This window comes from Ictidomys tridecemlineatus, unplaced genomic scaffold (genome assembly GCF_052094955.1).
Source record: "Ictidomys tridecemlineatus isolate mIctTri1 unplaced genomic scaffold, mIctTri1.hap1 Scaffold_178, whole genome shotgun sequence".
Taxonomy (NCBI): domain Eukaryota; kingdom Metazoa; phylum Chordata; class Mammalia; order Rodentia; family Sciuridae; genus Ictidomys; species Ictidomys tridecemlineatus.
Genome location: NW_027521538.1, coordinates 71708 through 84847, shown reverse-complemented (window position 1 = coordinate 84847; position 13140 = coordinate 71708). Strand labels below are relative to the sequence as shown.

At 34.0% G+C, this 13140-nt stretch overlaps 1 protein-coding gene across 1 annotated transcript in view; it reads left to right on the top strand.

Moving 5' to 3' along the window:
- Positions 1–12367, top strand: part of LOC144372865 (cysteine-rich secretory protein LCCL domain-containing 1-like) — a 31117-nt gene extending 18750 nt beyond the window's left edge. Inside the window, exons 8-10 of the mRNA XM_078036112.1 lie at positions 5247–5322; positions 9472–9602; positions 12152–12367. Of these exons, the coding sequence (XP_077892238.1) occupies positions 5247–5322; positions 9472–9602; positions 12152–12203 (259 nt within the window). The 3' untranslated portion in view covers positions 12204–12367. The remainder of the gene's footprint in view (positions 1–5246; positions 5323–9471; positions 9603–12151) is intronic.
- Positions 12368–13140: the final 773 nt, after the last annotated feature.

Below are 13140 nucleotides of genomic sequence, written 5' to 3'. Positions count from 1 at the left end.
ACTATAAAAAAGATCATATACATATGATCTTGAACTGCTAAGCAGTAAAAAGTGATAGGACTTCACAAACTTCACACACTCCTGGCCCTCCTAGTATGTCTTCTCCAAATTCCAGAGTACTTACTGCTATTCTTTAGCAACAAGGATGGTGCATGTGATTTGTATGTTCATATTTGCTACAAAAGAGTTCTTTATCAGTCTGCTTGGGCTACTATAATAAAATGCCATAGACCAGATGGTATAAACAACAAAAATGTTTTCCTCACAGTTCTAGAGGTTTGGGATGTCCAAAATCAAGTTGCCGTATGATTTGGTTACTTATTGGGACACTTCCTAGCTGACAGGCAGCAACATGTATTTTGTGTCCTCACATGGTGGCTGGAGAAAGGGCTTACTCCCTTGTATCTCTTCTTAGAAGGTCACTAATTCTTATATTTGGTAAGGGGCCCTCCCTTATGTCATGTTGTAACCTTAATTCCCTTCATAAAAGTCCTATCACAAAGTCACAATGGGGTTTGGACTTCAGCATATTAATTTTGAGATACAAAAACATTCTTTCTATAAAATGTTCCCCCATAGACACTGAAATGATGTAGTTTTAGCATTACTATTCAGTTTCTAAATTAGATTAATCTAATTGCAACTCATAAGTCAAAAGGCCTATGTCTGCTTTTCTTTTAGTTTTTAATATGTTCTTAAAAATTATAATGAAATTTATCTACTATAAAATAATGAAGAAAAAGTCTTCACTTTTCTGAACCAAGCTAAGATGAACACTATTAGAGGAACAGTACATCCACAAGCCATCATCAACACCGAAGAAAAGTAAACTATGTGCCTACACATACTGTCTTAATCATAGACATGCTACTTCCCCAACTCATAATGAGATTTAGAGAAATAATGGTAGTTTGATGACAGAGGTTGAGGTAGGACGATCATGAGTTCAAATCTAGCCTCAGCAAAAGTGAGGCATTAAGCAACTCAGTGAGACTCTATCTCTAAATAAAATACAAAATAAGGCTGGGGAATGTGGCTCAGTGGTCAAGCATTCCTGAGTTCAATTCCTGCTAACCCCCCCCCGCCAAAAAAAAATTAAGGAATCTAATTATATGGTAAAATTTATTTACTTAGGAAAACCCTTTTAAAACTGAAGTAATATCTCAGTTAAAGAATGAGCTTGTTGTTGACAAAGTAACAGAAGTCTATGTTGTTGATACAGGAAAGCAAATACTTCATCTGTCAGAAGGAAGATTCTCAATTATTGATGTGATTTAAGGTATCAATTCTTTCGCACAGGAATATCTAACCTGTTTCCTTTTGAACACAAAATCCTTTTATTTCTACTCTAATGCAAGAATACTGTTGTAATGTTTTTGGTCAGCTAACTTGGTGCATACTGATTTGAGACTTCTGGATTCTTCAGCGTATGTGTTTTATTAAAGTCAGCAGATTACAAAATGGATGAAATACTTTGAGGATCCCTTACTGTATGAAATTCTTTGTATACTTTTTCACCATCTGACCACAAATGAACTATATGCTAAACATTTTTTATATTTTTATTTTTTGGGGTACTGGAGGTTGAACTCAGGGGCACTTGACCACTGAGCCACATCCCCAGCCTTATTTTATATTTTATTTAGAGACAGGGTCCTACTGAGTTGCTGAGCACCTCAATTTTGCTGAGGATGGCTTTGAACTCATGATCCTCCGGTGTTAACCTCCCAATCCAGTGAGATTATAGGCATGTGCTACTTGTTGCCTGGCTATGTTAAAAATTTGTTATAATAATATAATCTTCTGTTTCTAGAGCTTCACCAGTTATGCTATTACAAAGCCTACAGATTTGATTAAGTCATTATGTAATTTTAGAAAATTTTGCAGGATTTTTTTCAGACTAGTCCTGTATTTACAGATTATATGTTTATAGGGAGAAGTAGAGATATATTGATAGGTGAAGTTGATGAATTTTAGAATCAAAATTCCACATTTATAAATATTTATTATTCAATATATGCCAGTACTATGCTAGGGCCCATGCAGCTAAATGAGTAGGAATAAATAATAAGCATAATCTCCATGAAGCATAGACTATAAAGTCTTTCTTAAGTAAATACTCAACAAATGGTAATTCTGTCTCTCTCACAGTATGTATAAAAATATTTTTCCCATAGAGAAAAATCATTCAAATAAAATATTAATTAATGAGTTTCCTACTTCTTGTCTTATTCCAGGAAGGGAAGCATCCAAAAAAGGAAAATGATATAAATTTTTAAATTTTAATTTTATTATGTTTTCACCAAATAATAAAACCATAGAGTTAATAATTTATACATGATTTTTACCTTATGTAGTTTGGAAAGTACCTCCTTATACACTTTTTAACTTTTTGTTTTATTGAATAGTGAAACTAAGATTATCTTTTCTCATGTAAAATTTTTAATAGCTCATAAATTAGGTCATAATTGTATCACTGATATAATAGTTTATAACTTTTAGGGAACTATATGATTGATATATCTACCTTAGAGTTTTATTTCACTTAAGGGTATATCCTGGAGAACAATGGCAAGGATAATATAAATAAAGTAGCTAATGAAGGATATGAAGGACTGCTTGCGTAGTCATGTCCTTGGGAGGTTTCATAGCTACAGAATACCCTAAAATAAACTGTAGAATTTATGTGTGTGTGTGTGTGTGTATGCACGCGTGTGCGCACGCACATTTGTATTACTAGAAATCTTATCCTGCTTTACATTTATCTATAAATAATTAGGTCTTTAAAGTTATTGAATACTTAAGATGTAAAAGTGTCATTAAAATGTGTTAGCATTTTAATTCAAGGCTTACAGGCAAAATATAGATAATGGAATGTTTACTAGATCACTACCTACCTTCTCTGTAGAACGTAACGAGATGTTAAAAATAGATATAGGATATAAGCAAAAAAGTTGCCCTGTCTTTTCTGCTTTTACCTGAACTTAACTAAGTAGATATTAACTCACCTCAAAGCTATTGACCTTGGCCTTCTGTAAACCAAGTGTTAAATATAAGTAAGGTAGAGTTCACACAGCATGACTTTAAGGGCATAGCAGGTAGTTTTACAACCAGTGGGAGGGCAGTGAATGTCCAACAGTTCCCAAATATAGTCAGCTCATTTTCCAGTCTATGGGACACCCTTCGTTCTTTAAAACCCCAGACAATGTATTTTCTGGGGGGGAGATGGGGCTACCAGTTTTGAGCTCAGGGACACTCCACCACTGAGCCATATCCCCAGCTCTATTTTATATTTTACTTAGAGACAGGGTCTCACTGAGTTGCTTAGGGCCTCTATAAGTTACTGAGTCTGGCTCAGCCCTACAGCTACTGGGATTGCAGGCATGTGCCATTGTGCCCCGCAACACTCTCTTTTATAATTGTCAATTTTTAAATTCAAAGTTATAAAAAACTCAGATTTATTTATTTATTATTGTTTAAATAGTTCTGGTTTAGATATTGAAATATGAAATATGTACAGTCTGAAGTATACAGTGTTATGCATATTTTAGAAATAAGAACTAGAGCTATTTTTAAAAGCTATCCTGAGGAAGAGCTGCTTAATTGGTTAAGGTAGTTTCAATGAAAATTTTGAAAATCATTGATACCACCATCCACAGTGATTTTCATGTAGTTGTTATATTGAGAATCTCATTTAATATGTAAAACTTAATTTTAGTTTTTCCAATGTTGGTTTATATTTCCTTTTAGTGCATGAATATGTGTTGGCATGCATGCTTGCATGCATGTGCATGTGTGTACACTATATAGGGGGAGAGAATAAACTAAGAAGAACAATTGATCTTTAAAAATGTGCTATATGACAGTTTCTTGAACTCTAGGAGTAGATTTGAAAATATTTTTGATTAAACACTGATAATTGAACTTTATATTTAAATAAAGTTTTGGGAAATTTGTTTTACATGAACTAATCCAGTCAGATAACAGGCAATAGGATATCTGGAGAAAGAACTTTTTATGCAAAGAAGAATATGATTATGTCCCAATGTCCCAAGGCAGAATCACATTGTGTTTAAGAAATATCATGTGAAACCATCATGACTGGGGCAGAGTGAGGAAGGAAAAGAGGAGTGTTTAGCTCAGAAAGTTAATGGTGTACTGAATATGCAGGGCTTATTGGACATTCTAAGCATCTTGTCATTTCTTTGAATGAAATGGAAAGCCCCTGGAGTATTTGAAGCAGAGAAATGATGTGTTTGGACTTATACATATGGATATAGATTGGAGAGAACCAGTAATGAACAAGATCATCCCTGGAGAGCCTGTTGTGGTCAATTTGACAGTAGATAATAGAATCCAGAGTCACTGAGCTTGAGATGCTTAGGGATTCTCTGATCTTAGATATATCCTAAGGTGTAGCCAATAGAAATGGCTGGGTTGAATGTAAGGTGTGAGATAAAGAAAGGGACCATGGGAAGAATAAAGATTTTGGCTGAGACTCCTATAATAATGAAAATGCCATGTATTGTGATGGTAATCCTACAAAGAAATAGATTTGAGGAGTAGAGATTAGGAATTTTTATTCATACAAAATAAATTTGAGATATTTATTAGACCTCAAACTAACAGGAGGGTTGAATAAATGGCAGGAGATATATATAGAGAGAGTGAGCTTTGCTTTTGCTGAGGCTGGCATTGAACTTGACTCAGCCTCCTGAGCCTCTGGGATTATAGGCATGTGCCACCTCACCCAGCTATAATTTTTGAATAAAAGAAGTCCCAACTGCAGATACAAATTTGGAAATCAGGTGTTTGTAAATGATAATTAAAGCCATGAATTGAATATAAGACAAAATATGTAAACAGAAAAGGAACTATGAGATGTTATGACAGTGACTCAGATTTTCCTAGTTGTCTGTTGACTACATTTTTCTACAGACACAATGAGTAGCAGATTCCCCACTGCATAGAGGTGCTTTTGATGTTTTCTTCTGCTTTGAATCCCCAAGTTAAATGTCTTCCTGACTAAATTTAAGATCTCACATTTGTGCTGAAACTTAGATGTGGATAAAATAAACAGAAGCAATTGTGCCGATTGCCTGCTTGTACTATTGACCTACTTCAGGAGAGAAAAAAATAATAGGGTTTACAATGTTGAGTTTGGTTCTGTGTATGAATGCGTATGTCCTTATAAATAAGAATGACTGATGTAAACCACTTACATTACATGGGTTTTTTTTTTTCAGAGTATATTGTCCTCGTAACTGTATGCAGGCAAATCCACATTATGCTCATGTAATTGGATCTCGAATTTACTCTGATGTAAGTATCCTAATTAATACAGATCTCAATATTCATGCTTATATAAAAATATATACATGTATTTAAATGTATATATGTGCCTTTATGTAGAGAATAAGAAAAGTTTCTTTACCCAGAGATTTACTCTTGGAACAGTTACTCAATAATATCACTGAATAATGAATATATTCATGTGCAAATATGAGTGTAAAATAGTTTATTTTGCATAAGTTGTTATTTATATCTTTCCAGTATGTCTTTTCACCACAGTTTTTGTTATTGCATTATAGTTATACATAATGATTGGATTTGTTGTTACATATTCCTACATACACACAATATGACAATATGATTTGGCCAATATCACTCCCTAGCATATATCTTTTTCATGTATTTTATATCAGGCACTTAAAGGAATAACCTTGGAGGCATTATTGGGAAGGAAAATGCATTTTTATTTTTTCTTCCTTTTAATTCATCCACATCTGAAGTATAAATTGGATGATTACGAATTTGCTAAACATATAGAATTTGCTAAATGCATAGAAAGTATTCTAGTGGTTACATGACTATATGTTTGACAGTCACTGAACTGTATGCCTTTTTAAAAAAGGTTGAATTGGTAAATTTTATTCTATGTAAATTATTCCTTAATAAACTTAGTTGAAAAATTTAAAAAGATCTACTTGAGAAGTAGCTTAGAATACAAATCAGATCATTCCCTAAAGTACAAAAGGAAACTAATTGCATGTATGCTGTAAGTAGATGACTTAAGATGGTTGAACAATGAATATTAACCATGATGGTTTCCTTATGGATAAATGTACTTTGAGCAAGGTTTAAAGTGTTGGTTGGTAGAGGAGATTATGGAACATTCTGGGTGGTTTGCATGATATCTACAAATACATGGATTAAATGTGTTGCTCATAGCCATACCTTGAAAATTGGAGCTAAGAAAGGCCACAGCCAAATTAGTCTGAAAGAGAGAGAAGAATCTGCTCTGGGAATGTATAGGTGAAGACGCTGAAAGTCATGCTGATGAGTTTAGATTTCATGCTGTAGACATGTAGAAACCATCACAGATTTCTAAGCCAAAGAGTTACAAAAACAAATTTAAGAATCTTCTTGTTTTGATTTTTTAGTTTGCTCTAATTAGTTATACATGATAGTAGAATGCATTTTGATACATTGTACACAAATGGAGCACAACTTTTCATTCTTCTGGCTGTACAGAGTATAGGGTCACACCAATAGTGTAGTTATGCATGTATATAGGGTAATAGTATCCATCTCATTCTACTGTCTTTTGCATTGCCAACCCCCCCACCCCTCCTCTCACTCCCCTCTACACAATCCAAAGAAAGAGCGTACTTATTCAATAGAATACCACAAGAATCTGATTGTGTAAAGAAGCCTGAAATATGCATATTACCACCTTGTCTCTTTTGAAACATTCATTTGAGTCCAAGGTTTTCCCAAATTCAGCTTTGAAATTATTCTCCCATTCTAAGCGTTACAAGCTTTAGATTTGCAATTTGCATTATTACTGTCAGCAGCTTAAATGTCCTACAGATACCTGGAATTTGCTAGCCCTCACATTTGTGTTTATATTCTTATCTCTTTGAAATACACCCTTTTTGAAATTTTTCTGTCAAAATCATGGCTGTTTCTTATATTCCAAATTATTGCTACTTTCTCTGTGAGGTACTTTGCTGGCCCTTTTAATTCAAGCATGAATTCATCCTGCTTTCATCTCCTATTGTGTTGCCTTTACCACTTTACCTATTTTGTTAGGTATCCTGTTGGTTACCCTGTCTGTCTTATTAGTTTGTGAGTTCCTCAAGGGCAGCAGCTGTGCTGTCCATCATTTCTTCATCACTTCTTTGATATCTGCCAAGTTATGCTTGTTCCTGCTCTGACAGAACCTAGAGCACACAGTGGCATCAGACACTAAGCAAATATCTTACACATAAATATTTGCTGAAAACAACTAATGAATGTGTAGGAATGTGTCTATCTGGACTCTTCAGAGACTTCCAGAAGCATTGTTTCTTCTGATTTTCCCATTAAGCATCAGAACTTTTAATTTTAGTCATGCCTGTAAAAAAGTCTTTCAGAATAGTCCATTCAATTCTATACCTTGAAGCCACCATTTTCTAGAATTAGTTTGTTAGATCTTGTATCCTGAGATCATTTTATCTTCCTATCTCAGTGAAGTGGGTAGATAATATGTATCATTATTTGGTTCTTTAGGGAGTAAGTTGGCAATATAAAAATTACAGTCACATGGGGAGTGCAGAGTCAGATTAAACCAATAATTTCCAGGGTTCCCAGCTCCTACAATATATATAATCCCTTTAATTAAGGTTGATATGGAAAGATGAGCATGAGTCAACCAAATTGCCTCCCTCTGGCTTTCTCTTTCTCTCCTCCCTCTCCTACTTTACACTGTAGAGTTAGAACGTGCACATTTTACTGCCTTGAATTTTTATTTGTAGTTTATTACAGATTGTTAATTTCACATTCATTACAAAATTCCACTATATGTATGGAGAAATTCTTATTTCTTTCAAATAATATATTCTTACAAAGTATGGATATGAAAAAAAAAACTTCTGACTTTTGAACTCAGCTGGAATGCCTGCTGACTGCAGAGCTGTAAGCTAAACAATAGTCAAACATAGTAAAAGTGTTTGGATTTAGTGAATGTTATCATCTAAGCACTTTTGTTGCCTTGGGGGAAAAAATGCTGATATTACCCTTTTAACAGAAGAGCAAAAATATATGTACAGAACTGTTTCTATTTCCATATGTTATGAACTGTATTTGGATACGATTATGAATTCAGTGTGGGCCTTTCATATGGTCAATAAAATGCCTCCTTAGAGTCTGGACACAAGGTTTTAGATGTGTGGTATTTTTGTGAGATAGGAAAAGCCTGAGAAAGATTAAACAGCCTGGCTGCAGGCTCTTTGAGCTAATAAATACTGAATGATGGCACAGAGTTCAGAGCACAGCGAGAAAGCAAGGTCACGTAAGATATACATGCTTATGTGAACTTTAAAAAAGCATATTCAATCACCCACATGTGCAGAGAGATAAGAACAGAACATGCCAATGAGACTGGGAAAGACCCATGGGGATTTGAGGTGGGTGGCTCTATACTGAAACAGTTCAGGCATTTCCTGTTATGGGATTTCCTTAGGCTGCACTCAGCTATCGACAAATTTTGGTAGAATATTTGGCTTAAAGCCAATAGTAAAATCTAGGAAAGACTGTGATAGGCCAAAAGAAATTATTTGACTTTTAGGATTCATTTAAAAATTTTGAAAGTATTAGACTTGAAACAGTAATTTTCTCCTTCATAGAAATTGTATTAAATTCAGATTATGTAACTGGTACATTGTAAACAAAGCCATTTTTCTAATACTCATGTCAGGTCCTTCAAACCAGAGTAATAATAACCGTTGCAAATCTAAGTAGAAGCTATAATTTTTTCTTTTTTGTCATAAATATTTTTATTAGTGCATTATAATTACACATAATAGTGGAATTCTTTGCTACATATTTGTAAATGCACACAATATAACAGTGTAATCTGTAATCTCGTCACTTTGTGTTATTCTGTAGGGCAAAACATTTCTGCATAGAATTTTATTATGTAATAGGAAAAAAATCCCCATTTAATATATGCCCATATTTTGGCAAATGGACCATAGAGATATATAGAACTAAGGTTATATGGAAGTCAAAAGGGAACATGAATGAGGCACAGATAATCCAGCCTATGAACATTTCAGCAGACTGATTTCAGTATGCATCAGCAAAGGGTAAAATTTAATAATGACACATAGGACCCTGAGGAGATAAAAGGACCTAATTTGCTTTTTTATTGCTTTGACTATAAAAGCCTGTTTTTTGTACAGCACTAGTGTTTGTAAATTAGATGGTGGAAGGGTGTTACCATGGCAGCCACCCTCAACATCTTCCTTCAGACTTTCTCAGGATTGGCTTTGACTTTGTGCCTTTTGAAACATTCCTTTATATGCCAAACATTGTCCAGGAACTCCTAAATGGCTGCATAGACAGATGTCAGAAGTAGAAGAATAGGCTGTGCAAGTTCCGCAGTACTTTCCTAATAGTGGCACGTTTTTCTCCTTGCCTCCTCAGCTGTCCAGTATCTGCGGAGCAGCAGTACATGCTGGAGTGGTTCAAAATCATGGTGGTTATGTTGATGTTATGCCTGTGGACAAAAGGAAGACTTACACGGCTTCTTTTCAGAATGGAATCTTCTCAGAAAGGTAAAAACAAGCATGTGTGTATGTGTATGTGTAGTGTGTGCAATTGTTTTCATGTACCCACCTTGTGATGTATGGTTGCTTCACAGCAGACCCACTTGCACATGATTTCATTAGGCGACCCAGCTTGGGTGTTTCCTTTACATACTTGTGTAACGACTGGTTTTCCAGGGGTGGGAGAATCTGCAGTACCAGAGGTGCCTGTCTCCTGCAGGCTTATAAAAATCAACATGAAAATCAGATTACAAGTCAGAACCACTCTTTTGTTAATTGCTCTTATAATTAGGAAATTTCTTTCATCCTCTTTTGGATTTTCTAGATTAGGTTTTATACTTAATTCTTTCTCGGTGAATAAGGCACTGAATATTTCTCTAATCCAGTTATCTGACAAAGTATTTGACAAAAACAATGAGTCTGATTTTCCCTAGAACCAAATTCTCTTTTGCACTGGAACTTGGATGCCTTGTATGTTGTAAATGAACTCTTTCAGGTCCTCTCATGGTATTTAGCTCATTAGTGTTATATATACTTGGGGATTTGAGAAAAATTCATGTGGCTCACCTTATCAAGTGTTAATAAATAATAAGATAAATGAACCCTCAATGATTTTTTGAAATTATCGGTACTTTGGAAGTAATGTTATGTCCCACTTACTTGTATAGACACAGAATAAAATCCCTAACATTTAGATGTTTCTTGGGATTTTCAAAATTACCAATGGAGGATTCGTATATCAACTAATTACTCTAAAGAACACCACAGGATATGCCATGCAGGATATCTAGATTGTCTTTCACATAACCTTCTGGGTATCAGCCTCATAAAAAGACAAATCTGTATTTAGTATCTATATTCAGATGAGATCATATCAAGAGGCCATTATTGAGAGGGGGATTTCTCAATAACTTGCCTCCTGGCCTTGAGAATCAGATATGATATGCAAAGTGAATTCTTGAGTCTATAGAAACTGATATTTCTATTATAAGCTAACCTGAGTGATATGATTCCATTCACTGCTTATATTTCTTAAATTCATCTTGAAGCTATAAAATGGCATTCTAACAAAATTGAGAATAATAATTTTGGAGTATCTGATATGAATATTCCAGACACTAGGCACTACCATACTCTAAGTATTTTCTCTCAACTTCACCAAAAGCCCCATAATGTCTATTCAGTTCTGTCAACTCTGATGTATATACATGTTAACTGATGTTCCAAGTTGGTTAAATAATTGACGTGCCCAAGGTCACATAACTTAATAATCCCTGAACTCAAACTCCACACTAAGGCTATGGGCTCAGAGATAAACCTTGAACTTGACCATTTGCTTGTGTGAAAAACTTGGTGCATGTGTGTCCATCCATATATTTTTTGTGTGTATGCACATTTGTGGTTTCTGCATCATTTTTCTCACTTTAAAATTCTCTTCCAGGGCTGGGGATGTGGCTCAAGCAGTAGCGCGCTCGCCTGGCATGCAGGCGGCCTGGGTTCGATCCTCAGCACCACGTACAAACAAAGATGTTGTGCCTGCCAAAAACTAAAAAATAAATATTAAAAAAATTTTTTTAAAAACTCCTAAAATTCTTCCTTTTATTACATATATATAAAGAAATACATGAAAGAACTTACACTTTATCTCTTTCTTAGCATTCATTGTATTGATCGTTTATTGCCTTTAAAATCTTTTAAAATTATTAAGCCAATAGAATTATGTAAAAAAGCAAAAACTTCAAAAGCTTCTAGTTGAAAGATGAAATAATGATTAATGGTCTTATCAATATGTTTTAATTTCTAGAAATTTAAGCAAAATGTAGTTTAATCATTGATGCCAAATAAAAAATAAACAATTTAATAAAGAGTAGAATTTATGGTTCTCATTACTTTTAACTCTGTTTTAAAAGTACCTCCAAATAACACTGCATGCTTTGTGGTGTGTGTGTGTGTGTGTGTGTGTGTGTGTGTGTGTGTGTGTTCTCCAATTTTGGTGAAGAAATTTTTGAATCTTTTCAGACTTCACCATTAAATTTTCCTGCTAATATTTCCTTGAGAATGTGGATGTTATGAAGAATTAATCTATGCAATAGCAATATAATTTAAATTCTGTCAGAAATGATACTGACCTAGTACTCCACAATATTGCTTAAGTATCAGACATCTTTTTGACTTGGAGTTAACTTTTGTCTATAAAAATCAATTGTAAACTGAGTCTCCGCATTACCTCAAAAAAGTGGAGTGATGAGTGCCTAGCTCTGTTTTATTATAATCAAAGGAAATAAAATATGAAAACTTGATACAGACTTTGTGACATTTTCTAGAGACTACTATTACTCCTATTGCACATCTTCAATTTCTTTAATGAACTTTCAGTCTAGCGTACAACCAAAATTTAAAGAATTATGTCATCCTCACTCACACATTCCAATAGCTACAAATTATAGTGGCCTTAGAAAGTTAATCGTCTGGATTCATATAACTGTCATAAGACAGCATGATTTATTAGAAGGATTATGTTTAGAGGTGACATCAATATTTTTTTTTCATTTCCGCAGTTTACAGAATCCTCCAGGAGGAAAGGCATTCAGAGTATTTGCTGTTGTGTGAAATGGAACACTTGGAAGGGGATCATAAAGACTATTCCAAATGTCATATTTCTGAAGTTTGTATAAAACTGTAACATTACTGTACAGAAGATAGCAGCTATTTTCAGCCCCCCAAAAGTGCCAACTGCATAAAAATTGATAGACAAAATCTATAAAATAAAACATGGGACATTAACTTTGAAAAAAGTAATGAATATGTAATGGTTTTAGAAATCCTGTGTTAAATATTGCTATATTTTCTTAGCAGTTATTTCTACAGTTAATTACATAGTCATGATTGTTCTACATTATATATGTTATATTATGTGGTGCTTTGTATATGCCACTAATAAAACAAATCTCAACAGTGAATGTGAATGGTCCTCAGAAAATTATCTGGTGCATTTAAAAATAATCAATTCTAAAATGAAAAGAAATCTTTTTATCACATTTTCCTCAGCTATTGTTACCTGCACTAAATCTCAAGTTTGTTTTCCATTGAATACCTGAACAGTTTTTTTCTTTTGTTAAGTTTAGGAATATAGAATAGTAAATCATGTTATAATACTCGCCATTTTGTATAAAATAATTCTTTAATATTCAGATGAATCTATTAAAATGTTTGGTTTCTTGGGAATGGCTTTAATAGTAAATGGAATAAGGCAAATAACAAATGTTCAAGATTCATTGATAATAACTAGGATCTACCAGAAAACTGAAATTGCCAGAGCATTTACATTCTTAAATTAGAAGACCAAAGTCATCTTCTTCAACTACTAAAAAATTTCTCTTTTGGGGAAGAAAAATGTCCTCGCTGCAAAGCCAGGCTCATTAAGTAAACTCCAAGCTAAACCTTTATGAGAAGAATTCACAATGCTAGAAGAGATGTTCGTTTTGTGTAAAGAGGCTGACCACAGTGGGAGGGTCAAGGGAGGGTTCAGAACTCCCTCCTAGAGCTC